Below are 27,668 nucleotides of genomic sequence, written 5' to 3'. Positions count from 1 at the left end.
TTCAGGAGAGCACCTATTATCCTTTGCCGCTTGTGTTGGAAACAAAGAGATAGTCCGAATTTTTATTGAAAATGGAGCGGACATTGCAGCACAAGATTGCTTAGGTAAGGGCGAAGCTGGATGTGACTGAATGCCAGTGATATGGATTGGAATGGAATACTTTATTGGAATGGAATAAGCGCACAGTGTAATTCTTTGCTGCATACCTAATGTATACAAATAGCAACCTACGGCGCTGACAAAGTTACCAAGCACACCGGCTCCACCTTTTATTCTTTTGTGGAAGATATCAGAGCACGTACATGATCGCCTTTGGAGGGAGACAGGTGCTTGGGTCAAGTCCATTGCCTGCAAACTTCAGTCGCCTCTGAAATCCAAAGTTTTGGTAGGAACTGGGATTGGGTCCATTGCAGAAGGGGAGGAGGAAAATGAGGCTTCAGTTGTAGCCCAGGATAAATCAAGGGCTGGAATGATTGGAGCAAAGGCTTGGGGGACAGGAGCAGATGGTGGCAATGAGGTGGGGAGTGTGGGTAGAGGTAGGGAGAGAAATATTATTCGGCATGTGCGGTGCCAGAATTTGAAAGGTAAGTAATGGATTTTTCTGACAGGAGTTTTAATCCAGTTGGGAAAACCTTATTGTTCAGCAGTTCATGGCCAACGAACTGCAGTTGCTGTTACTAAAGTGCAGAAACCCAGCAGCCCAGCCTCTCACAACATGATCCCAAAAGAACAAAATGATAATTCCAGGATAATCGAGACATGCAGATGTTGAAATCTTTCAGTAAAAAACAAACTGATGGAGGAACTCAGCAGATCAGCCAACATTTGTGGAGGAATTGGACATTTTCGATCGGGGACAAAAATAACCTGGAGTTCTATAGGCCAGTGTTGCTCACGTGAGTGGCAGGGAAACTACTGGCGACAATTCTTTGAGATGGGATTTACTCCCATTGGCAGAGAATGGGCTAATTCGGGATAGCCAGCACGGCTTTGTACATGGCTGATCGTGTCTCACTAACTTGATTGAGTTCTTTGAGGAGGTGTAGGAAATTGATGGATAGGGCAGTGGACTTTGTATACATGGATTTATGCAAGGCTTTTGAGAAGGTCCCTCATCGTAGGCTGATCCAAAGATTAAGATTTATGGTGCTCACAATGACATGTTCATATGGATTCAGAACTGGCTTATTCATAGAAGACAGGTTGTGGTAAAAGGTGGATATTCCGACTGGAAGTCTGTGACCAGTGGAGATCCACAGGGATCTGTGATGGGACCACTGCTGTTTGCGATTTATATTAATGACCTAGACATGAGATGGATTGATGACCCAGTTTCCTGACAGTGAGGAATGCTGTCAGAAGATACAGTAGGATATAGATCAGCAGCTGAAATGGGCAGATAAATGGCTAATGGAGTTTAACTGCATCAGTGTGAGGTGGGAGGTTGCACCTTTGGAGGTTGAATGTAAGGTGAGAGAATGTAGTTAATGGCAAGACCCTTAATAGTATTGATGTGCAGAGCAATCTTGGAGTCCAAGTTCACAGCTCACTGAAGGCGGCAACACGAGTAGGTAGGGTGGTAATGAAGGCATATGGTATGCTTGCCCTCACTGGTTGGGGCATTAAATATAAGACTCAGGAAGTCATGATGCAGCTATAGGACTTTGGTTAGGCCGTATCTGGAGTATTGCGTGCAATTCTGGTCAACCCATTAGAGGAAAGATGTGAAGGCTTTGGAACTGGTGCAGAGGAGGTTTAGCAGAATGCTGCTGGATTAGAGGGGTTTGTGCAACAGGCAGATTATGAAGATACTTGGATTGTTTTCTCTGTAATGTCAGAGGTTGAGGTGGGATTTGATAGAAGTATTTAAAATTATGAGAGGCATGGATAGGATAGACATAGAACCTTTTACCCAGGGTTGAAATGTCGAACACTAGAGGGCATAGCAATAAGGTGGGAATGAGAAAGTTAATTGGAGACGTGCAAGGAAAGTTTTTTACTCAGAGAATAGTGGAGGCCTGGAGCATACTGCCTGGGGTGGTGGTGGAGGTACATACGATAGTGGCGTTTAAGAGGCTTTTTAGATAGGCTCATGGAGGTGCAGCGAATAGAGGGATATGGATAAGACCAGTTTAATTTAGCATCATGTTCAACACAAACATTTTGGGCTGAAGGGCCAGTTCCTGTGTTCCACAATTCCATGTTCTATCTGCTGAGTTACAACTGGTTTCCTCTGTCAGTAGAAAATAGATTTAGGTCTTTGATGGTCTTTGTGAACTCAATGAGCCCACAGTTCTGTTTCTGTGCCCAATCTACGTAACAGATTGAGGTGGGAACGGTTCTGTAAAACGCCAAGTAACCATTGGTTTGTGGGAGTGAAGATCAGAGGAGAGAGATTGTGTTTAACTGGTAAGAATGAAAGCATGATCCATTCCCATTCATTTGAAATACCTCCATTCTGATATTCTTTTACCAGGTAATACTGTCCTACATGTTCTGGTGCTGCAGCCAAACAGTGTCCTTGTCCCACAAATGTACGATTTAATTCTGTCTTATGATGACCCTGAGAATGAGATTCCAGTTGACATGATCATCAACAAGAATGGCCTGTCTCCCATCAAGCTCTCTGCATCTGAAGGAAACATTCAGGTCAGGAGCTCTTGGTTTCTATTTTCTTGTAGTTGATATTCATGTTGGATAATTAATAGACTCTGCAGTCAACTCTTTTCTTTAAGTCAAGTCAAGTTTATTGTCATATGCACAAGTACAGTCAGGTACAATGGAAAGCTTACTTGCTTGATCAGTAGTACATAGGTTAGGTTAGTTGAGGGATACAGTGCAGAAACAGGCCCTTCATCCCACCGAGCCTGCAAGAGCCAGCGATTCCCACACACTAACACTATCCTACACACATTAGGGACGATTTACATTTATACCATGCTAATTAGCCTACAAACATTTACCTCTTTGGAGTACATATTGTACTCAGGCAACACACAAAACATAAATTATACATACATTATATTGTACAAGACTGTGAAAAGAAATAGATTGTACTAAAACAAGATATCAGTGCAAAACACAATTAGAAACACAATGCATGGTAGCGCAAAAGCTGATCTGTTATATTCTGTTGCTGTTAAGGTTCTTGGGTTGTGCGAGTTGCTTCAAGTTTCTGATGGTTGTAGGAAAGTATAGAAATGGAATTTCTTGCTCATCCTTGAAGACCCTCGGTCAGAACTGGGAAGGAGATAAAAGGAGCTTATTAAGCTGCAGTGGGAGGGGGGGGGGAGATGGGAAGTACCTGACTGGATAAACCTAGATGGTCAATGGGTTAGGCTGTTGTCAAAAACATTTGTTGAGGAATGAGATGTGTCTGAGGAAATGGGTTTTGATCAACATCTTATTAAAGGAAACTTATCATCTTACACAAAGGAAAGAGACACCATTGAGAGTGATCAAATCTGCAGACACAGAGAAAAATCCTGTTAGAGGGCAGAGTTTTTCAGGTTATGCATTCCTGGACTTCAACATAACAACAGAAAGTACAGCAAAGACTCAGCAGATCAGGTACAGCTGTGGGAATTGAAACAGCGACTGTTTTTCTGTTAAATCTGTTTCTCTTTCCCCAGTTACGGCCTGATCTGAGAAATTGCAGCATATTCTGTTATTTTAGATTTCCAGCATCTGCAGTTTTTGATTGTTTTTATTTTAACATTGTTATACTTCTGCATCCCAAACTATAGAAATGCTATGGACTCATCAATAAGTTTCAAACACAATTGATCAGGGTAATACCAGATTTTCAAAGTGTGCATGCTGAAGCTGTTTTCCTTAAAAATAAATTTGAAGTGGGAGCGGATGGAGGTCTCTGAAAGTTAGGAAAGGTGTGGAACAGGTATTTCCGTTTAGAAACATAGAAACATGGAAATAGGTGCAGGAGTAGGCCATTCGGCCCTTCGAACCAGCAATTTGATCATGGCTAACCATTAGAAAAATGTTTTTCCTCATCTCAGTCCTAAATCGCCTACTTCTTATTTTCTTAAACTGAGACTCCTGGCTTTGGACTCCCCCCCCCCTCTCCTCCCCCAACATGGGGACCATTTTTCCTGCATCTAGCCTGTCCAATCCCTTAATAATTGTATTTAAGAGGGAACTGCAGATGCTGGAGAATCGAAGGTTACACAGAAAAGCTGGAGAAACTCAGCGGGTGCAGCAGCATCTATGGAGCGAAGGAAATAGGCAATGTTTCGGGCCGAAACCCTTCTTCAGACTGATCGGGGGTGGGGGTGGGTGGGGACAAGAAAGGGAAAAGGAGGAGTAGCCAGAAGGCTGGAGGGTGGGAGGAGACAGCAGGGGAGCTGAGGAAGGGGAGGAGACAGCAAGGACTAACAGAATTGGGAGAATTCGATGTTCATGCCCCCGGGGTGCAGACTCCCCAAACGGAATATGAGGTGCTGTTCCTCCAATTTCCGGTGCTGCTCGCTGTGGCCATGGAGGAGACCCAGGACAGAGAGGTCGGAGGCGGAGTGGGAGGGGGAGTTGAAGTGCTGAGCCACCGGGAGGTCAGCTTGGTTATTGCGGACCGAGCGGAGGTGTTCAGCGAAACGATCGCCCAACCTCCGCTTGGTCTCACCGATATAGATCTGCTGACATCTAGAGCAGCGGACGCAGGTGATAGACTTCTAACCGACATACACTATAAACCCACTGACTCCCATGGCTATCTGGACTACACTTCTTCCCACCCTGCTTCCTGTAAGGACTCCATCCCCTACTCCCAATTCCTCCGTCTACGCCGCATCTGCTCCACGGATGAGGCGTTCCACACCAGGACATCTGAAATGTCCTCACTATTCAGGGAACGGGGGTTCCCCTCCTCCACCATAAATGAGGCTCGCACCAGGGTCTCTTCCATACCCCGCAACACTGCTCTCTCTCCCCATCCCCGCACTCACAACAAGGGCCGAGTCCCCCTAGTCCTCACCTTTCACCCCACCAGCCGTCACATACAAAAAATAATCCTCCGTCAGTTTCGCCACCTCCAACGTGACCCCACTACTCGCCACATCTTCCCATCTCCCCCCATATCTGCCTTCCGCAAAGACCGCTCCCTCCATAACTCCCTTGTCAATTCTTCCCTTCCCTCTCGGTCCACCCCCTCCCCGGGCACTTTCCCTTGCAACCGCAAGAGATGCAACACTTGTCCCTTTACCTCCCCCCTCGACTCCGTTCAAGGACCCAAGCAATCGTTCCAGGTGCGACAGAGGTTTACCTGCATCTCTTCCAACCTCATCTATTGCGTCCGCTGCTCTAGATGTCAGCAGATCTATATCGGTGAGACCAAGCGGAGGTTGGGCGATCGTTTCGCCGAACACCTCCGCTCGGTCCGCAATAACCAAGCTGACCTCCCGGTGGCTCAGCACTTCAACTCCCCCTCCCACTCCGCCTCCGACCTCTCTGTCCTGGGTCTCCTCCATGGCCACAGCAAGCAGCACCGGAAATTGGAGGAACAGCACCTCATATTCCGTTTGGGGAGTCTGCACCCCGGGGGCATGAACATCGAATTCTCCCAATTCTGTTAGTCCTTGCTGTCTCCTCCCCTTCCTCAGCTCCCCTGCTGTCTCCTCCCACCCTCCAGCCTTCTGGCTACTCCTCCTTTTCCCTTTCTTGTCCCCACCCACCCCCACCCCCGATCAGTCTGAAGAAGGGTTTCGGCCCGAAACGTTGCCTATTTCCTTCGCTCCATAGATGCTGCTGCACCCGCTGAGTTTCTCCAGCTTTTCTGTGTAACCTTAATAATTGTATATGTTTCTATAAGAAACATATGCCAAGTCGATCGATTCTTTCCTCATATGACAGTCCCGCAATCCCGGGAATTAACCTAGTGAACCTAAGCTGCACTCCCTCAATAGCAAGAATGGCTTTTCGCAAATCAGGAGACCAAAACTGCACACAATACTCCAGGTGCTGTCCCACCGGGGCCCTGTACAACCAATAGGAATTCCTCACTCTTATATTCAAATCCTGGTTGAAAGGAGCATAAATTTTCAAACATCAGTAATAGCTGCAACAAGGTATTCAGCAGAAATGTACTTTCTGATAATTTTTTATAAATAGGTATCCTGCCTCCACATGGACTAGTTGAGGTAATCAAGGCGCTCATCATCCAGAGCATTGACACCATTCCTTTCCCTCCACAGATGCTGCTTGACCAGCTGAGTTCTTCCAGTAGCATGTTTGTTGCACTGACACCAACTGTAGTTGGGCAAAGGCAGGCAGGTGTGTCAAATGTAGATGGGGCATGTTGATTGCATGGGCAAGTTGGGCCGAAGGGCCTGTTTCCACACTATGACTAATCTTATTACTGAACTCTTACCAACTCAGTCTGAGAATCTTATTTCCTGCACGCACTAGGCTGAGACATAAGACTCACCGTCGTTGGTGAATACCCTTCCACGCACTTGTTTTCACCAAGATCCCAAAATAAAGCAGTTCGGACCGTACTGGCGGAGAGAAATAAAATCAGAGTTCTAAGGGTTGATGATCTTTCTTTAGGTTGGAGAGATGCTGTAGCTATGAGGAAAGATTGAACAGTGTTTTTTTCCTTTGAAATAGAGGAGGCTGAAGGGAGATGTGATTAACGAGTAAACCACTTGATGGGCCTAGATAGGTCAAGTAGGAAGACTTGTTTCCCTCTGCCGGGACATCTAAAACCATAAGGCACAGGTATGAAGTAATTGATGGAAGGGTTGGAGGAGAAATGAGGGAAAATATTTTCACCCAGACCATTGTGGGGCCCTGGAACTCACTGCCTGAAAGGTGGGGTGGAGGTAGTGCCCCATGTTATATTAAGATGTGCCTGGATGTGAATTTGAAGAACTGTGAGCTACAAGGCTGTGAATAGAGTGCTGGAAGGTGGAATAAGGTTTAGACTATTTTTCAACAGGGATAGCCATGATAGGCTGAGTGGCTTTCTCCTATGCTATACATTTTCTGTGATTCTAAGATGACAGGTTGTATTGATAAAACCATCACATTCTATTACATTGGTAGATTTTCTGGGTGTTTATATTTAGTTTGTGCTTTAATGAAGTCTAGAGGTTTTACAGTTGACAAATGAGAGAGGAAGTATTCAAATGAAATGCTCCAATGCCCTCAAGTGTGGGGCACAGCCTTGATGGACAGTTGGTCTTTTGTCCCTTGTCAATATCAGATGTCTATGCGACAGTGTGAAGCTGACATTAGTGAAGCTTCATCATCTCTGTGTTCCTGATTCCATCAGCCATTCCTTTCCCATTCCACCGCTGTCTTGTTTTATCCTTGCTAGATGTTCCAGCACCTGTTGATGAGGAAGGAGCTGGATGCCCCGAGGACCTATGGTCCTCTGTGCACCATGTACTACAACCTCTCCGAGATCGACTCGTGGGGCGATGACAACTCAGTGTTGCAGCTGGTGATCTCTAGTGAAAACAAGGAGGTAAGAGGAAGAACTGTTTGGGAGAAGAGTGACTTTACAAAACGAGCACAGAAAGTCAATATCCTGCTATAGAAAGAGAAAATGCTGGAAGTACTCAGCGGGTCAGGCTGCATCTGTACAGAGAGAAGCATTTATTGTTTTGGGTATGAGCTCCTTTGTCAAAACTGGGAAACACAGGTAAAAAAGGTTTAATTGTTAGTTACTGAAAAGATGGTGGAAGCAATGGAAGGGGCCAAGTGGTAACAGGGATAACTTTTAACCTTTTCACATAAAGGGTGGTGGGTGTATAGAACGAGCTGCCAGACGGGTAGGGATTATCGCAATGTTTTAAGAAAGATTTAGACAGGTACATGGATAGGACGGGTTTTGAGGGATATGGGCCAAACGGAGGCAGGTGGGACTAGTGTAGATGGGACATGATGGCCAGTGTGGGCAAGTTGGGCCAAAGGACCTGTTTTCACACTGTAGTACTTGATGACTCCATGATAGGGTGAGACCAAGCTGTTGAATACTGAATATGCTCATTTGCCAGTGTTGTTTGTTGTCAATTACAGACCTGTGATACTTTCCCAGTTCTGATGAATCGTTGACATTGATTCTGTTTGCCTTCCACATATGCTGCCTGACCTCCTGAGCGTTTCCTGCATTTTCTCATTTTATTTCATGTTTCCAGCATCTGCAATAGTTCTAATCTTTAGTTAATTCCTCCTATCTCACTGCGTAGGCACTGAAGATTTTCCGCCTTTCCCCAATGAAAGAACTCATTCTCTTGAAGTGGAATAACTATGCAATATATTATTTCCGGATCTTGGCTTTCCTCTACCTTATTTACATCACCATCTTCACATTCTGCTGCACTTATCGGCCACTTAAACCAAGACCTGACAATGCAACCAGTGAGAAGGACTCCACAATATACATTGAGAGAACATTACAGGTTAGTACATGGTGTTTCCCCATCCCATTTCTCACCAGCGTTCTAGCTGCACTGTCACATTCCATAACAGTTTGGAGTCAAAGGCCATGATATAATGTCAGCATTTTGTTGATGTGGGGTTATCCTGATAAAGAGTGCAAGCACAGAGTTAAGATGGTGGAATAGGCTGATGTTTGATGTAGTGTCCACAAATGTGTAGAGGCACAAATGTAGGTTGATACAGAGAAGAGTTAAATAACTTGATTGTGTTCTAAAATAGTGAGGTTAATCCACGTTGAGGCTCATGAGATGTGCGTTTCTTGGTATTCTGTTTTCAGTGTGAATCACGCATTATAAAGTCATTGCATACCAAATGTGTATTTATTTTTCAGTAAACACTTGCACAGTGGGGCAGCTGATAAGAGTTGTTATCTCACAGTTCCAGAGACCCAAGTTCAGTCCTGCCCACAGGTGCTGTCTCTTTGGTGTTTGCGCGTTCTCCCTGTGACTTTGTTGATTTTCCCAGATGCTCTGGTTTCCAAAATTGTGGGGGTTGCTAGATAAACTGGCTATTGTAAATTGCCTAGCATGTAGGTGAGTGGACGAATCTGAGAGGAGTTGATGAGAATGTGAGGAGAATAAAATGGGATTTGTGTTGGTTGAGCGTAAAAGGATGGTTGATGGTCATGTGCTATCTTCAGTCCTATCGGGGATATTCTCCAATACAATACAATACAATACCGTTTATTTGTCATTTGAACCTCACATGAAGTTCAAATGAAATTTGGTTTCTGCAGTCATACAAGAAAAGAACCAAGACACACACCAACACAATTTACACAAACATCCATCACAGTGAATCTCCTCCTCACTGTGATGGAAGGCAAAGTCTTGCCTTTCCCCTGCTCTCCATTCCTCTCCCGAAGTCAAAGTCAAAGCCCTCGACAGGCGCTAGCAAGTCCCACGCCCACTTAAAGCTGCGCCGGGCGATGTAAGGCTCTGCACCGGGTCTTGATGTTGGAGCCCCCGGCGGGCGCTACCAAGTCCCGTGGCTGTTTAAGCCACGCCGGGCGATGTAAGGTCACTCTCAACCCCGCAATTCGAGCGGGAGAAGTCGCCATTGCCGGTGCCCCGCGAGCTCCCGGTGTCACCATCCCCCGGAGTCGGGTCGCAGCAGCGCGCCACCGCAGCTCTCCACGCTCCGAAGCCGGCCAGCTGCATGATGGTAGGTCCGCAGCTCCGCAGGCTCCGTGACTTGAGCTGTCGTTCCGGTTGGAGGCCGCTCCACGGCGCTAGGCCCCAACGGCAACGGAGACCCGGCAGGGAAAAGATCGGGTCTCCGTACAGGGACGAGATCTAAAAGTTTCCCCCACCCACCACACCCCCCACACCCCACACATACACAGTCAAAAACCCACCACAAACTATACCCTCAACAGAACAATAAAATTTAAAAAAAGACAGACAGACTGCAGAGGCCGCTGCGACGTCGGTCGCGCCGCCCACCCAAGGCTTTAATATAGCTGCTGCAGAGGAGAGAGACAGCAGGGGAAGACATAAGGATCTTGGATCATGGTCCACAGCTTACAAATCCTAATGGATGACACAAATGTACCATGTGCTGCTAGGGTTAGGACATCCTCGAGGGCAACCATTGGCAGAGGAGGACAGGAAGTTGCTGAGATGCTGATCTCCAGGAATGACACTGTAATCTGCAGGTTAACCTGAACGTAGGCGTCTTGTGGGAATCCGTTTGCTGGGGACCCTTGCTCAGATTTGTTATACATTTGGTTGGTGAGAAAAATTTAACAGTTACTGACGATGGATTTAGAACGGAATCAAATGGAGCCCAAAAGACCTTAAGCTGGGAGTAGTTGCTATAAAATTAAGTTCTCAAACTATGAGTCATGGCCCACAGTGAATTGGAACCCCTTACTGGCAGGTTGTTGGTCTTGCTGGAGGCTGGGGGCATATTCACCCTGCAGGCATAGCTGTCCACTCTCATTAAGACTACTCTTGGGTGTAGCTGCCTGGATCCTGAGGGTTTGGGGAAATGGCAGGCGTGGTCTGTCCTATCCCTAGGAAAGATCAATCCCACAGTGGCTGGAGAGTTGGATGAGAGTGGGTGGGGGTGACGGGAGAGGGATTGGGGGTAACAGATGGATCTAATGGAGAAGAGCAGGGAGAGGCAGAATGGGGTCAAACAAGAGGACATGACTTCAAAATTAAGGGACAGAAGTTTAGGGGTAATATGAGGGGGAACTTCTTTACTCAGAGAGTGGTAGCGGTGTGGAATGGGCTTCCAGTGAAAGTGGTGGAGGCAGGTTCATTGGTATCATTTAAAAATAAATTGGATAGGCATATGGATGAGAAGGGAATGGAGGGTTATGGTATGAGTGCAGGCAGGTGGGACTAAGGGGAAAAAACATTTGTTCGGCACGGACTTGTAGGGCCGAGATGGCCTGTTTCCGTGCTGTAATTGTTATATGGTTATATGGTTATATGGGGTGTCATTGGGGTAGTTGGAGAGAGAGATGGAGGAGTGGGAGATGGAAGAGGGGAGAGGATGGGGAGAAATGATTGGGGAATGGGGCTCTGGGCGAGGGAAGAATGAGATTGTTTGGGGAAGTGAGTTGTAGCGGAGGGGATGAGGAAGAGAGTGTGGGCAATGGTATGTGTGTGTGTAGAGTGGGACTGTGCAGAACACTTAATCCTAATACCAGAGTTTCTAGGTCTAACTTTTGCACTTTGCACTCGGTTATATCCAAGAACTATTACTGTCCAATCATAAAGTCCATAGGTTTTCACTCATTGGAGATCCTGAGCCCTAAGTCATACATTGAATATTTCCAACTAATTTGACAGCAGATAAAATGCCTAAAATAACTGGTCACATTTTAGTGCAATTAATGACATATTAGTCATTGAATTTTTTCGACCAGAGGACGGTTTATATGGCTGAAACAGATTGGTAAATGTTGTCATAGTCAATCATGGAATGGGTATTGAGAAGACCGCTATTGCTTATGGACCCTGGCACAGAAAGATTACAAATCCCCACCTTAAGAAGATTTTGTGGTTCTCCTCACAATATGAAACGGTGTTGGTAGACAAAAATGCTGGAGAAACTCAGCGGGTGAGGCAGCACTATGGAGCGAAAGAAATCGGCAATGTTTCAGCCCGAAACATTGCCTATTTCCTTCACTCCACAGATGCTGCCTCACCCACTGAGTTTCTCCAGCATTTTTGTCTACCTTCGATTTTCCAGCATCTGCAGTACCTTCTTAAACATGAAACAGTGTTGGTTGCTTTCAAGTCAGAGGTCGAGATTGTCAGTTTTTAAGGACATTTAAAGATGGAAGTCGACAGGAACGCCCTCCTTGTGAGGCAAAGGTCAAGCATCTACTGACGTGTCCATCACCTGCTGTTATGTGCCCTTAATTGATTTGCTATAAATCATCTTTATCCAAGTCATCTTAATTTGGGATGCTCTCATGGTTGTTAAATTAATAAATGGCACTTGAGAGTTTTGTCGGCACAAGGCCCTAAGTTTGTGACCAGGATTCAATTGGCAGTTCTGTGGAAGTCGACAGGAACGCCCTCCTTGTGAGGCAAAGGTCAAGCATCTACTGACGTGTCCATCACCTGCTGTTATGTGCCTTTAATTGATTTGCTATAAATCATCTTTATCCAAGTCATCTTAATTTGGGATGCTCTCATGGTTGTTAAATTAATAAATGGCACTTGAGAGTTTTGTCGGCACAAGGCCCTAAGTTTGTGACCAGGATTCAATTGGCAGTTCTGTGATGAATTGCACTCCCTCATCTCCATCCTTGAATGTTTGGTCTGCAACGATTTTACCTGGTAACTACAGGACAGAATGTGTAGTGGGGTCAGTGGTGTTCTTGGTGTTTGAATGAAGTGCTGGTTAACCTTTGGGTGCACATCATTGAGAGGCTGTGTCTTGTGCAGTTGTGTGGAAATGATCAGAGAATGCGCCTGTAAATGCCTAATATTCATAATTTCAGAAGTTCCGTTTTGTTGTTTATTGTCAACGTGTGCCGAGATACAGTGATAAGCTTTTTGTTGTGTGCTAACCAGTCAGCAGAAAGCCAATACATGATTACAACCAATCCATTTACAGTGTATAGATACATGATATTTGAATAGCGTTCAGTGCAAGGTAAAGCCAGCAAAGTCCGATCGAGGATAGTCTGAGGGTCATTAAAGAGGTAGGTAGTCATTCAGCACTGCTCCCTAGTTGTGATAGGATGATTCAGTTGCCTGATGACAGCTGGGAAGAAACTGTCCCTGAATCTGGTGATGTTTGTTTACACACTTCTATACCTTTTGCCTAACGGGAGAGGGGGGAAGAGAGAATGGCCAGAGTCTGGCTCGTCCTTGATTATGCTGCTGGCCTTGCTGAGCCTTTTCTATTTCCCTTTGTACCTCTGACTCAGCTCATGAATTTGTAATGATCATCTCAACAAAAGGAATATACAACAAAGTAAACCTTCATTCGTGAAACAATCTTTAATGTTTTTGACTATTTTGGCAGGAAAGCTACGTGACCAGTGAAGACCACTTGCGATTGTTGGGCGAGATTATCAGCATATTTGGAGCAGTTGCCATCCTGTTTGTGGAGGTAAGAATTGTCCCACGTTCACCCTCTCCAACTCACTGAGACAATGCTGCACTTCCACTTCTGAGCAATTCTCCCTGAAATTATGGACCAGATGGACCTCTTAAAGTAGCTGCAGGAGAGGTAACCTTCTCCATTGTTTGCATGTAAATGGTTCTCCAATCTAGCTGAAGGGCAGGTGCAAAAATGGCCAGAGCTGCCATCAGCGTTACAGCACTGGTTTTTAGTTCCCCAGGAGTGGTGTCTCAGTGTCCAATATCAGTGTCTACTATCTATATCATTGGAGACATTCAGATTATCTTCAATCGGACTTTACTGCACTTTATCTTGCACCAAATATTATTCACGTTATTCCCTTTATCATGTATCTGTACACCGTGATTGGCTCGATTGTAATCCTTAATTGTCTTTCCGCTGACTAGGTGGTTAGCATGCAACAAAAGCTTTTCACTGCACCTCGGTACACGTGACAATGACCTAAACTAAACTAAACGTCAACACTGCAATGATACAAAGTCACGAAACGATTTACAGGGTGATCTAAACAAAATTTGCCACAGGAAGTGCTTCTTGTCCATCTTGTTGCTTGCCTTTTTATGAAGTGATAATTGTTAGTAATAACCAATCAATATACAATATAAACTTAATTAGCAATGGTTCCTTCAAATTTTTATTGTTGGAGATTTTCAATTATTGATGTAGAAATCTATAACACTGTTTCCGTCGGATCCAGCATCAGCAGTAACACAATGACAGCTGTCTTTTTATTTATGTACAATTAATGTGACGGAGATTTGACCTCCAAGACCTGATCCTGTTTCACACTTGGTACTTCAATGACATCAATGAATCACATAGTTCTGCTAGTGACCACTGTTTGAGGGTTGTTCGTTATTCATGGGGCAACCTAGCTTTATTTACACCGTGCTAAGAGGAACTCCTGTCTAAGGAAGTCCCTCTACTTATTTGGACCATCCAAGCCCAAGCACCAACAAAGAAATACCAACCCTGACCACCTTGTATCCTTTTGGTCCTGGTTCCTACCTCTCCTCTCCGAGTCGGACATCAAGTCCCATCTCAAGAATCCAACGCTTGATCCAGAGTCTCAACCCAAAACGTCACCCAATCCTTCCCTCCAGAGTTGCTGCCTGGCCCGCTGAGTTACTCCAGTGTTTTGTGTCTTCTACCTTTCGTTTAAACCAGCATCTGCAGTTCGTTCATGTACGCTTGAACCAGTGTTTGGCTTCTGCAGTATGAGAGTTTTGGTTAAACAGCTAGTCTTCAGTCACTTGCGTTATTGTGCAGTTTACTGCTGCCAGGGTTTCAAATCCCGTGACCAGAATTTCGTTCTAATGAATAGATGGAACTAAATTTCACAGTGTATAACATAAAGCTTCAACAATAATGTGTGTTTAGCACAAGCATCTACGGTTAAACTTCTTTCAGGTGAGATATTTTACTGAGGTGTTTTATGAGTGCTCGTGTGAATGTAAAAGGACTTGATATTATTACAGTCGTTTAGTATGCTGAAGACAGAGGCTGTTGAATTTTGCCATGGAAACGAAGGGTTAGGAGAACAGGCAATAAAGGATATTTGAGGCAGAGGTGTGTTTGGGATCACAGGGAAGGGTGGAAGGTCAAGTCGAGTCAATTAGAATTTATTGCCATATGCACAAATACAGTGATGCACTGGAAATCTTGCTTGCAGCAGGACCACACAAAAACATAAAGTATACATATATCACATGTAATATTCTGCAAGACAGTAAAAGAAACAAAACATTTCTGCAAACACAATTACAGTAGATAACGAAATAAGTCCATGATAGTTCATGAGGTCGAGGGAGGATTAGATTTCTGAGGGTTGTTCAAGAACATGACGGTGTAATATACTAGCTCTCCCGAGCCTGATGATGTGTGACCATAGGCTTCTGTGCCTGACAGTAATAGTGAGAAGAGGGCACGGCCCAGATGGCGTTGATTTGTAATGATAGATGTTGCCTTCTTGAGTCAGCGTATCATGTAAATGGATAGACTGATGAACTGGGCTGAGTCCATCGCTCTCTGCTGCCTCTTGCCATCCCGGTGTGTGGAATTACCGTACTAGGCCATGATGAACTTCTTGAATACTCGGACAATTTAGATTTCAAGGTCAAGGTTTCAAGGTCAGTTTATTGTCACATGTACCAATTGAGGTACAGTGAAATTTGAGTTACAAATACAGCCATACTGAGTGAAAAGCAACAACACGCGACCACATAAAAGTTAACATAAACATCCATCACAGTGGATTCCACATTCCTCACTGTGATGGAAGGCAATAAAGTTCAATCTTCTTCCTCTTTGTTCTCCCGCGGTCGGGGCAGTCAAACCATCCGCAGTCAGGGCGATCAAAGCCCTCGCAGCCGACAATCGAAACTGCGGCGTCGGGGTGGTTGAAACTCTCTCTGTGGCATGGACCTCCCAAGTCGGCCTCTTCTTATCAGATGCCGGGGACTTCATGATGTTAAAGTCCACAGGCCCCGCGGTTGGAGTTTCCATCCCTGGCAAAGGGATTGCAAGCTCTGCGATCGCAAGATCCCGCAGACTCATTATGGTCATATGAATGTTACACAAAAAAGCTGGAGAAACTCAGCGGGTGCAGCAGCATCTATGGAGCGAAGGAAATAGGCAACGTTTCGGGCCGAAACCCTTCTTCAGACTGATCGGGGACGGGGGTGGGCGGGGACAAGAAAGGGAAAAGGAGGAGGAGCCCGAAGGCTGGGGGATGGGAGGAGACAGCAGGGGGGCTGAGGAGGGGGAGGAGACAGAAAGGACTAACAAAATTGGGAGAATTCGATGTTCATGCCCCCGGGATGCAGACTCCCCAAACGGAATATGAGGTGCTGTTCCTCCAATTTCCGGTGCTGCTCGCTGTGGCCATGGAGGAGACCCAGGACAGAGAGGTCGGAGACGGAGTGGGAGGGGGAGTTGAAGTGCTGAGCCACCGGGAGGTCAGCTTGGTTATTGCGGACCGAGCGGAGGTGTTCGGCGAAACGATCGCCCAACCTCCGCTTGGTCTCACCGATATAGATCTGCTGACATCTAGAGCAGCGGACGCAATAGATGAGGTTGGAAGAGATGCAGGTAAACCTCTGTCGCACCTGGAACGATTGCTTGGGTCCTTGAACGGAGTCGAGGGGGGGGAGGTAAAAGGGACAAGTGTTGCATCTCTTGCGGTTGCAAGGGAAGGTGCCCGGGGAGGGGGTGGTACGAGAGGGAAGGGAAGAATTGACAAGGGAGTTATGGAGGGAGCGGTCTTTGCGGAAGGCAGATATGGGGGGAGATGGGAAGATGTGGCGAGTGGTGGGGTCACGTTGGAGGTGGCGAAACTGACGGAGGATAACTTTTTGTATGTGACGGCTGGTGGGGTGAAAGGTGAGGACTAGGGGGACTCGGCCCTTGTTGCGAGTGGGGGGGTTGGGGAGAGAGAGCAGTGTTGCGGGGTATGGAAGAGACCCTGGTGCGAGCCTCATTTATGGTGGAGGAGGGGAACCCCCGTTCCCTGAATAATGAGGACATTTCAGATGTCCTGGTGTGGAACGCCTCATCCGTGGAGCAGATGCGGCGTAGACGGAGGAATTGGGAGTAGGGGATGGAGTCCTTACAGGAAGCAGGGTGGGAAGAAGTGTAGTCCAGATAGCCATGGGAGTCAGTGGGTTTGTAGTGTATGTCGGTCAGAAGTCTATCACCTGCAATGGAGATAGTGAGGTCAAGGAATGGTAGGGAAGTGTCGGAAATGGTCCAGGTGTATTTGAGTGCCGGATGGAAGTTAGTGGTGAAGTGGATGAAGTCAGTCAGTTGTGTGCGGGTGCAGGAGGTGGCACCAAAGCAGTCGTCGATGTAGCGGAGGTAGAGGTCGGGGATGGGGCCCTGGTATGTATTGAACAGGGATTGCTCGACGTAACCTACAAATAGGCAGGCATAGCTGGGGCCCATGCGTGTGCCCATAGCTACGCCTTGTATTTGGAGGAAATGGGAGGAGTCGAACGTGAAGTTATTGAGGGTAAGGACCAGCTCCGCTAGGCGGAGGAGAGTGTCAGTGGCTGGGTATAGGTTGCTTCTCTGGTCGAGGAAGAACCGGAGGGCTATGAGACCATCGTGGTGGGGGATGGAGGTGTAGAGTGATTGGACGTCCATGGTGAAGATGAGGGGGTGAGGGCCTAGAGAATTGAATGCGCGGAGACGACAGAGAGTGTCTGAGGTGTCTTGAACATAGGTAGGGAGGAACATAGGTATGGTCATATGAATCTTGCATTTACTGTACTGGCATTTAAATGTTTGTCTTTGATGAATGTATATTTTGATGTTTGGCTCCTATGATTGCTGGTGTTGAGCTTGTTAGCAATGATTCCGTTAATAGCGCACATGTCTCTGACTCAAATGTCAGGGTTAATCCCACTCCAGGCATTTAAACCTCTCCCCTGGCACGCTGATCTAGCGGGGAACTTCCGAATTTTGTTCCAACTCCTGAGGCTGCACATCATAGCTACAACAACAACATCCATTGACATAGTGCCCAGAGGAAAGCTGGAAGGTTTCCAGATCCGTTCTGTGAGAAAATGTTACGTGGAGGAATTTCCACTCAATGTTTTGATGTCCAGTGATGGTCACTGGGTGCAGAAATGCTGTAAATAAATCTTATCTGAGAGATAGTGGGGGAGACGTTTTCTTAGATTAAACATTATCTGAGTATATCAAGTGCCTTTGCACATAAATTGCCCCCACACACACACACAAAGGCAAAGACTGGCCGCCAGGATAATCTAGAGATCGCCAGCGTCGCCTCTTCAAGCACAAAGCTGAGCCGCAGGAAAAAAACCTGTACTGTCAGCTTTACGCTGGAGGTAAAGGCAAACTGCATGGAGAAGCCTGAGATCTCCACGCCATCTCCTTCAAAGATTGGGACTGAGCTGCTGGGACAAGTCCGAGATCTCCAACGCCATCACACAGGTGCTATGATGGAGGCAGCACCCTTGCATGGTCCTGGACTTTCTTTACACTGTAAATGAAAGACATCATGTGAGTTCTCCCTACTGCGAGTGTCGGAGGGGTCACTACCAAGTCCGACGTCCTCCCCGATGCCACGCAAGAATTATACAGCAGTGGCAAATTCCCCTCGCCCTGCTACCACTGGGATTGGCATCCTCAGTAATGGAGCCACCATGGTTTTACTGACAGACTGTGAAGCTCAGTGCAGGCTCTTATTTTCTTGCCGTCTCTCTAAGTATGATGCCTGCCCAATGGGGATTGATTCACTGGTACCATTTTAATATTTCTCACGTCATTCCTTTTGATAGGTTCATGATATATTGAGATATGGACCGAAGAAATACTTTGGAAGGACGGCGCTAGGTGGGCCTTTTCACGTCATCAAGTGAGTTTGAAGGATGCCACCTACTTGCAGATTCCCTTGCATCATTGAAATACCACTGAATGAGCAGATACTCTCTGTACTGCTGTGGAGTATGTCTGTCTGTCTCCTGTATGTGACTGCATTGGACAGGCCTTTGTGGGTTCATGGTGAGAGATGAATGTTAACATTCATTGTGTAGGAAGGAACTGCAGATGCTGGTTTAAACCGAAGATAGACACAAAATGTTGGAGTAACTCAGTGGGACAGGCAACATCTCTGGAGAAAAGGAACGGGTGACGTTTCGGGTAGCGTCCCGAAACATCACCCATTCCTTCTCTCCAGAAACGCTGCAAGTCCCACTGAGTTACTCCAGCATTTTGTTAACATTCATTCATGGAGAGCAAGGCCATGTAATATAAACATGGTGAGACTTGTGAGGTATTTCTGTAGATGTTTTCAGCGTAAGAAATCATGTCTGTCCCTTTACTATAACGATGCTGGTGATACTCTTCAGGTAGGATGTCAATGTTTATGTATACTGTAATAAGCAGTAATTCAGCAGTATTGTGAAGTGGGTCATTGTGTATTTGTTTAAGGCATGTTATCAGCAAACAGCAACATTTACTGACAACTTCTACGCTATTATATTCATTTAACTGTGAAGTATCCTGCATTTTGCGTAACACTGAGGCCGCAGATTTTGGCCGTAAATGTTTTCTGTACGATGCCTAAAGCCACATCATTGTGAGTCTAAAGATAAGTACAGCCAGTATAAGTATGGAGACTGTAGATAATGACATCACTGAGAACATAGAACGGTACAGCACAGGAATTTGTGCCAAACGTGATATCAAGTTAAACTGATCTCATAAGCATGTACATCGTCCATTCCCTTCATATCCATGTGCCTATCCAAAGTATTTTAAATGTCACTATCATTGTACCTCCACTATCACCCCAAACAATGTGTTCCAAGCCCCCACTACTCGCTGTGGGTTTTTTTTAAGCTTACCCTGCACATCTCCATTAAACATTTCCCCTCTCACTATGCCTTCTTGTATTAGGCATTTCTACCCTGGGAAAAGGTTTCTGACTGTTTACCTATCTGTGCCTTTCATAATTGTATTTACTTCTGTCCAGTCTCCCGTCATCCTCTGATGCCCCAGAGAAAACAATTCATCTATCCAACCTTTCCTTGTAACTGAAACTCTCTAATCCAGGCAGAATCCCAGTAAACCTCCTCTGCACTCACTCCAAAGCCTTTTTCCCCCTTCTGTAATGGGATGAGCAGAACCGCACAGAGTGCTCCAAATGCATCGTAACCAAAGTCTCATGGAGCTGTATCGTGACTTCCCGACTCTTATATTCAATATCCGGTGCAATGAAGCCAGGCCAACCATACCCCTTCTTTAACATCCTATCTACTTGTGCTGCCATGAACTTGCACGCCAAGGTCCCTCTGCACATCAATGCTGTTAAGGGTCTTGCCATTAACTGTATACTTTCTCCTTACAAGAAGAATAATCAATGTTTTTAGTTGTGACTTGAAGCAGGGTTTTGACTTCTAAGGCATGACCATTCCTTTCTCCCCGCAGATGCTACTCAATCTACTGTATTCCTCCAACAGATTGTTTGTTTGCATTCTCTTATGTCCTTGTGTTTTCTGAGGACACGTAGTTATTCTGCAGGTGAATTAGATCTGTTGTGTTTCAACAGTTCTGTTTGGAAATCAGGCAGGAGATGAACTGTGTCTTGTACTTGGGAGAGTTTTATGGGCTCGTCCCACTTAGGCGACTGCAGAAGACTATGCAGTCGCCACATAGTCACCACATGTTAACACATGTTGCAAAGCGGGGAGCTTTGTTCCCCAAACACGAGCAGCTTTTAGTCCTTGATTATTTCACTGGCTTGATCTTTAGCTGCTGCCTTCAAGGTCTTTTTTGTCTGGAAGTAGCGGTAGGCTACCACCGTACACCGTACACCGTCCAGATAACCACCGTACACCGTCAGTAATATCATTGAGCCAGAAACCATCCTGTAACCTATGTCTGCTAATTTCTTCGAGGACACCATGGTGACAGATGTTCGCGGGTGTTTGCCGGGGAATCTCCTTCATGGTCGTGAGGAGTTCCCGCATTCTGGGAACTAGTACTTAACAGTCTCTGGCAGTCGCCTGAAAAATCGCCTAAGTGGGACAGGCCCATTACACTGTGGGGGAATGATGCTGGTACAAATGAAAATTCCATCAGTAAACGTAAGACTGAAATCAACCAGAAACTTGCCATTTTGTAACGTGGGGCCAACTTAATGTTTTATGTTCTGCAAAAGATTTTGATGGCCACCGCCATTCAATTTCATCCTCCATCTTATTCATTCACCCAGCTTCATTTCCTCTTTGTTGTGCGCTATCCAGCTGTCACTGTTTTACTTTCTGTCTCCTCTATTTTGCCTTGCTGCTGATTCTGCCCTCGTTCCTCTGTACCACAGTATCTGCTACGGCGTTATGGTCTTGACTGTGCTGGTGCTGCGACTGGCGTCCCTGCCTGGTGAGACGGTTCCCATGTCCTTGGCCCTCATCCTTGCCTGGTGTAACCTGATGTACTTTGCCCGAGGCTTCCGGTTGATGGGACCATTCACCATTATGATCCAAAAGGTAAATGTTTCCAATTGCATAAATGTTATAGCTGTATTAATCAGATAATTGATGAACAGGCAGTCCTTGCATTACGCCAGGGTTCTGCTCCTGAGAGCTGATCATAACCCAAAGTGTTTGCAAGTCGGAGATGAAAAAAAAAATGTAAGGGAGAGGATGACAGAATGAGTTGTGACGGGAGAGCGGACAGGCGCGAGGACAGGCCAGCCAGATTCACCTGGAGCGAGCGAGTGAATCTTCACAGCGCTCTCAGCTCTACTCAGTCCAGCCTCCGATTGTTGCATCTTAGGGAGGGGGAAAGAAGGAATGTAGAAATACCCCATCACCACCTGGCAGAAGTTACTTGCTACCCTGCAGCATCCCGTCCATCAAGTCCATCCTGTCATTCTCCCATCCGCTTGATCATATGCACTGAGTGTCCATAAACCAGGCATTCATAACCCTGGTGGATCCGTACATCAGAGTCAATTATAATAACAGAATAATGTTCAAGCAGTATAAAATGGGGTTCAACAATGATTCAATTTAATCCAAATTGACTCTCATTTAATGAATACGTCAAACAGGCCTGTTATATATAATTTTATGATTCAAAGACAGTTTTGCTGGTGGAAACTTGAAGGTAGTTCAAGTAGTATGGTAATAATAGTGAGATCTAACACAGAAATAGGTCCTTCAGCACAACAAGTCCCCGCCAACTATCAATCAACCATTTTACAGCATGTCACACGAATCCATTTTTTCTTCCTCAAATTCCATTAAACACATCTTCCCCTGGCTATTAGATGGTCATTGTACAGCATATTAAACAAATGGAAAAATGAGATTGCATATTTCAGATCTTGCCTTATGTAGCTGAGGACAAGCTGCCAAATGTGGAAAAGTAGCGGTGTTGAATGAGCTTCCAGTGGAAGTGGTGGAGGCAGGTTCGATGGTATCATTTAAAAATAAATTGGATAGGCATATGGATGAGAAGGCAATGGAGGGTTATGGTATAAGTGCAGGAAGGTGGGACTAAGGGAAAATAATTGTTCGGCACGGACTTGTAGGGCCGAAATGGCCTGTTTCCGTGCTGTAATTGTTATATGGTTATATGTTATTAGGGATGGGCCAGTGTTGCCCAGACCGTGAAAAATAAATTTAAAATAGTAATTAAATTTCAATATAATTATGGAGAGGGTCAGAACTGGACCTAGGGTTGAGATTTTTGATTGGAGAAAGGCTAACTTTGATGAGATGCGAGATGATTTAAAAGGAGTGAACTGGGACATTTTGTTTTATGGGAAAGATGTAGAAGAGAAATGGAGGACATTTAAAGGGGAAATTTTAAGTACAGAATCTTTATGTTCCTGTTCGGTTGAAAGGAAAGTAAAAATTGGAAAGAGCCCTGGTTTTCAAGGGAAATTGGACATCTTGTTTGGAAAAAGAGGGAGATCTACAATAATTATAGGCAGCATGAAGTAAATGAGGTGCTTGTGGAGTATAAGGAATGTAAAAAGAATCTTAAGAAAGAAATTAGAAAAGCTATAAGAAGATATGAGGTTGCTTTGGCAAGTAAGGTGAAAGTAAATCCAAAGGGTTTCTACAGCTTTATTAATAGCAAAAGGATAACGAGGGATAAAATTGGTCCATTGGAGAGACAGAGTGGGCAGCTATCTGCAGAGCCAAAAGAGATGGGGGAGATATTGAACAATTTATTTTCTTCGGTATTCACCAAGGAGAAGGATATTGAATTAAGTGAGGTAAGGGAAACAAGTAGAGTAGCTATGGATACTATGTTTCAAAGTAAAAGAAGTACTGACATTTTTGAAAAATATAAAAGTGGATAAGTCTCCAGGTCTTGACAGGATATTCCCTAGGACATTGAGGGAAGTTAGTGTAGAAATAGCCGGGGCTATGACAGAAATATTTCAAATGTCATTAGAAACGGGAATAGTCCCCGAGGATTGGCGTACTGCGCATGTTGTTCCATTGTTTAAAAAGGGTTCTAAGAGTAAACCTAGCAATTATAGACCTGTTAGTTTGACTTCAGTGGTGGGCAAACTAATGGAAAAGATACTTAGAGATAATATATATAAGCATCTGGATAAACAGGGTCTGATTAGGAACAGTCCACATGGATTTGTGCCTGGAAGGTCATGTTTGACTAATCTTCTTGAATTTTTTGAAGAGGTTACTAGGGAAATTGACGAGGGTAAAGCAGTGGATGTTGTCTATATGGACTTTAGTAAGGCCTTTGACAAGGTTCCTCATGGAAGGTTGGTTAAGAAGGTTCAACTGTTGGGTATAAATACAGGAATAGCAAGATGGATTCAACAGTGGCTGAATGGGAGAAGCCAGAGGGTAATGGTGGATGGCTGTTTATCGGGTTGGAGGCAGGTGACTAGTGGGGTGCCTCAGGGATCTGTGTTGGGTCCTTTGTTGTTTGTCATGCACATCAATGATCTGGATGAAGGTGTGGTAAATTGGATTAGTAAGTATGCAGATGATACCAAGATAGGGGGTGTTGTGGATAATGAAGAGGATTTCCAAAGTCTACAGAGTGATTTAGGCCATTTGGAAAAATGGGCTGAAAGATGGCAGATGGAGTTTAATGCTGATAAATGTGAGGTGCTACACCTTGGCAGGACAAATCAAAATAGGACGTACATGGTAAATGGTAGGGAATTGAAGAATACAGTTGAACAGAGGGATCTGGGTATAACCGTGCATAGTTCCTTGAAGGTGGAATCTCATATAGATAGAGTGGTAAAGAAAGCTTTTGGTATGCTAGCCTTTATAAATCAGAGCATTGAGTATAGAAGCTGGGATGTAATGTTAAAATTGTACAAGGCATTGGTGAGACCAAATCTGGAGTATGGTGTACAATTTTGGTCGCCCAATTATAGGAAGGATGTCAACAAAATAGAGAAAGTACAGAGGAGATTTACTAGAATGCTGCCTGGGTTTCAACAACTAAGTTACAGAGATAGGTTGAATGCTAGTCATACTGTCTTTATTCTCTGGAGCGCAGAAGGTTAAGGGGGGACTTGATAGAGGTTTTTAAAATGATGAGAGGGATAGACAGAGTTGATGTGGACAAGCTTTTCCCTTTGAGAATAGGGAAGATTCAAACAAGAGGGCATGACTTCAGAATTAAGGGACAGAAGTTTAGGGGTAATATGAGGGGGAACTTCTTTACTCAGAGAGTGGTAGCGGTGTGGAATGAGCTTCCAGTGGAAGTGGTGGAGGCAGGTTCATTGGTATCATTTAAAAATAAATTGGATAGGCATATGGATGAGAAGGGAATGGAGGGTTATGGTATGAGTGCAGGCAGGTGGGACTAAGGGAAAAAAAGTTGTTCGGCACGGACTTGTAGGGCCGAGATGGCCTGTTTCAGTGCTGCTGCAATTGTTATATGGTTATAAGTTATGACCCAACTACCTTAGTAGGGTATCAACAATTGTGTCAAACAAATGACCAGCGATGAGTACAACGTGTTTTTTTATTAGCACTTGAGTTACTTAACTATGTATGTTTACCACTGACTAATACTTGATTTACTGTTGCAATATAATTTCTTACACTAAATCACAAGACTCACGATTTGGACTCGAACACTACCCATGTGAGATCAAACTGTTGGGTTTATGCCCACAGGGCTGCAGTCTGCTCTGAGTTTTGAAACAGGATATTGCTTCCTCCAGTCTTCTGGAGGTTTTCTTTGCTAAATTGGCCTAGGTGCTCATGATTCTGAAGTCAATCATCTCAAATTGTCATTCATCCAAGAACTGTATAAACAAAACATCTTATTTCCTTATCAGGCTAGAAAGTTCTCTATTTATAAGGATGTCTATTCATATTTCTTTCCTCATCATGCAGTAACTTCACAAGACATTCCCAGACATCCTTATCTTGTCAAATCAAATAGTTATAAAACTGTCTCCAAATTCTCATCAAGTGTCGATCACATGATCACCCTTTACCATACTCTTCTCTGGTTCGCAGCACATTAACACTTTCTCTTTGTCCCTGTTTCTCTGTCTCTCTATCTCTCTGCCATGCTCCCTCTCTCTCTCTCTCTCTCTCTCTCTCTCTCTCTCTGACTCTCTCACTCCCTCACTCTCTCTCACTGTCAAATGCTCACCGTCGCACACTTTTTCATTCCCTCTTTCACTCTCTCTCACTGTCATTCTCTCTTTCTCCCCCTCTCTCTCTCTCTCTCTCTCTCTCTCTCTCTCTCTCTCTCTCTCTCTCTCTCTCTCTCTCTCTCTCTCTCTCTCTTTTTCACTATCACTCACTCTTTCTTTCATTTTTATACTCTCTCTCAATCTCTCTTCCTTGCAGAGCATTCTCCCAGAGCCTGTCGGGACACTTGGCAGCTTGTCCTCAGCTACATAAGGCAAGATCTGAAATATGCAATCTCATTTTTCCATTTGTTTAACATGCTGTACCATGACCATCTATCTGTTTGTCTGTCAGACCTCCATCTTTACTGAGAGAGACTGAAAGAAAGTGAATAGGATTGTGCTGTAGCAATGGATCATCTGGCTTTCTAGCCCGTACTGTTTAATAGCCTTTAAAATTAAGCATGATAGGAAAAATTTCCAGCGTCTCAGCTAAAGATTGGTCCACTTTCAATGCCAAAGATTGGCCCTTAGTGGAATCAGTGGAACTGCGAGACTGGTCTCAATTGTTCAACACTGCTGGGAAACTAATGGGCTTGAATTAAATTCTGACTAACACTCTCCTTCCCTCTTCAGATAATATTTGAGATTATACTGCCATTCCTGGTGCTGATGCTGATTGTGCTCTTGGCTTTCACATTCAGTGAGTATTCAGGGATATTTCCTATGTAACAGCAGCTTTGTATTTCAGAATTATGTATGAAAGGTGAAGAACTCCAAAAATATTTCTGGCATGACAAAGCTATTCATTCTTTCCTTTCTTTCTGTTTCATATGTCCACTATTTTTTTCTCTCTCTCATCTTTTTTTTTCTCTCTCTATCTGTTTCTCCCTTTTGTTCCAGCACATGTTGAAGTGTAAGACCTACCCTCAGATTTAAATAATGGGAATGGATTTGCCAAAAGATGCATCCCTCTCCGCAGCAGTAAGGCAGTGTATGGGGTCACAGTAAAGGGCCTGTCCCACTTTCACGACCTCTGCCGAGTTTGCCCTTGACTCATACTCGCAGCATGGTCGTAGGAGGTCGTAGGTAGGTTGTGATGCTAGTCGTAGGTACTCGTGGCATCAACTAGGTCGGGGCGTTTTTCTAGCTTGATGAAAAATGTCCACGAGTAAAAAAGGTTGTGAATTACTTAACACTCTATCCCCTATTAGGTAGGATCAGCTTTGGAGGCAGAATGCATTGCATCGATCGATTACATATTGTGTTTAATGTCACCAGACTCAAATCACAATAGGTGTTATGTTCATTCTCCCCAGACTGAGTCAAGAGATTGGGTGATCCTTGTGGAAGTTAATGACATGGTGTGCATTCCTCTTTAATATACACTTGTTCTCTCTGTCCCTGATCTTTAATTTCCTTTCATTGATCCCCATTCCACATCTCTCCTATCCCTTTCTACTTTACACTTTCTATATTCAGTTTACTTTCTATTTTCCCTTCTGCTGGAGGTTGTGAAGTTGTCAATTTGGTTGCAAAGGCACATTTTGGGAAATCTTTGGCATTATATCTTCATGGCGTTCACTGTGCATATATTTTGCTTTGGCTAAGACTCAAATTGGAAGTAAGTGGAGGTTGCAACCAGCCATAAGAATTAAAATGTTTTGAGAAAAGGTGCATTTCTACTTCTTCCCTTAAAGGGCCCATCCCACGGCGTCATATCAGTGCTGTCAAAAGATTTTGAACATTTCAAAATCCAGCGGCAACAAAAAAATGTTGCAAAAAAATGTCACTGCCGCATCACGACACAAATTTTTCGGTGACCTCAAGATTCAAGAGATTCAAGATTCAAGATTCAATTTAATTGTCATTTGGACCCCTTGAGGTCCAAACGAAATGCCGTTTCTGCAGCCATACATTACAAACAAATAGACTCAAGACACAACATAATTTACATAAACATCCATCACATCGCTGTGATGGAAGGCCAAAAAAAACTTATCTCTCCACTGCACTCTTCCCCCCCCCCCCCCCCCCCCCCCCGATGTCAGAGTCAAAGTCAAAGCCCCCGGCTGGCGATGGCGATTGTCCCGCGGCCATTAAAGCCACGCCGGGTGGTGCGAGGTCGCACACTGGGTTCTTGATGTTAGAGCCCCCGGCGTGCGCTCGCAGAGTCCCGCAGCCATTCCAAGCCATGCGGGGCGGTGATGTCAGGCCCCGCTCCAGGAGCTCTTCGACCCCGCAACTCGGGCGGGAGAAGTCACCGTTGCGAGAGCCCTGAAAAGCGGTCTTCCTCCAGGGACCCGCGGGCTCCCGGTGCCGCCGTCCGCCAGACCCGCAGTTGCAGCCTCCGAATCTCCGGAGGTCGGGCCGCAGCAGCAGCAGCGCTCCACCACCGCTCCACCCACTCTGGACTTGGCCAGCTCCGCGACGGTGAGGTGAGTCGTCGGCACCAGAGTCCCCGGTCTTCTCCTGT

General features: G+C 45.2%; 2 protein-coding genes across 3 annotated transcripts in view; one reads left to right on the top strand and one right to left on the bottom strand.

Annotated features, from left to right (window-relative positions):
* Positions 1-27,668, top strand: part of LOC129708398 (transient receptor potential cation channel subfamily V member 6-like) — a 59,961-nt gene that overhangs the window by 16,616 nt on the left and 15,677 nt on the right. The window contains exons 5-12 of one of the 2 annotated variants that reach the window (XM_055654115.1): positions 6-104; positions 2,477-2,649; positions 7,331-7,480; positions 8,205-8,417; positions 12,955-13,041; positions 18,378-18,454; positions 20,921-21,086; positions 25,829-25,895. In XM_055654115.1, coding sequence (XP_055510090.1) covers positions 6-104; positions 2,477-2,649; positions 7,331-7,480; positions 8,205-8,417; positions 12,955-13,041; positions 18,378-18,454; positions 20,921-21,086; positions 25,829-25,895 — 1,032 coding nt within the window. The remainder of the gene's footprint in view (positions 1-5; positions 105-2,476; positions 2,650-7,330; positions 7,481-8,204; positions 8,418-12,954; positions 13,042-18,377; positions 18,455-20,920; positions 21,087-25,828; positions 25,896-27,668) is intronic. The other variant, XM_055654116.1, reaches the window with a different exon arrangement.
* Positions 18,492-20,913, bottom strand: LOC129708399 (cytochrome c oxidase assembly protein COX14 homolog). The gene has a single exon (XM_055654117.1). The coding sequence runs from the start codon at positions 20,504-20,506 to the stop codon at positions 20,318-20,320; it is 189 nt and encodes a 62-aa protein (XP_055510092.1). The 5' UTR covers positions 20,507-20,913; the 3' UTR covers positions 18,492-20,317.

Source organism: Leucoraja erinacea, chromosome 23 (genome assembly GCF_028641065.1).
Source record: "Leucoraja erinacea ecotype New England chromosome 23, Leri_hhj_1, whole genome shotgun sequence".
Classification (NCBI taxonomy): domain Eukaryota; kingdom Metazoa; phylum Chordata; class Chondrichthyes; order Rajiformes; family Rajidae; genus Leucoraja; species Leucoraja erinaceus.
The sequence above is the reverse complement of the archived record's forward strand: the minus strand, read 5'-3'. Positions and strand labels throughout refer to the sequence as shown.

Coding starts and splice junctions, on each gene's coding strand:
- LOC129708399 (XM_055654117.1), bottom strand. CDS start 20,506: ATGGTGTCCTCGAAGAAATTAGCAGACATAGGTTACAGGATGGTTTCT.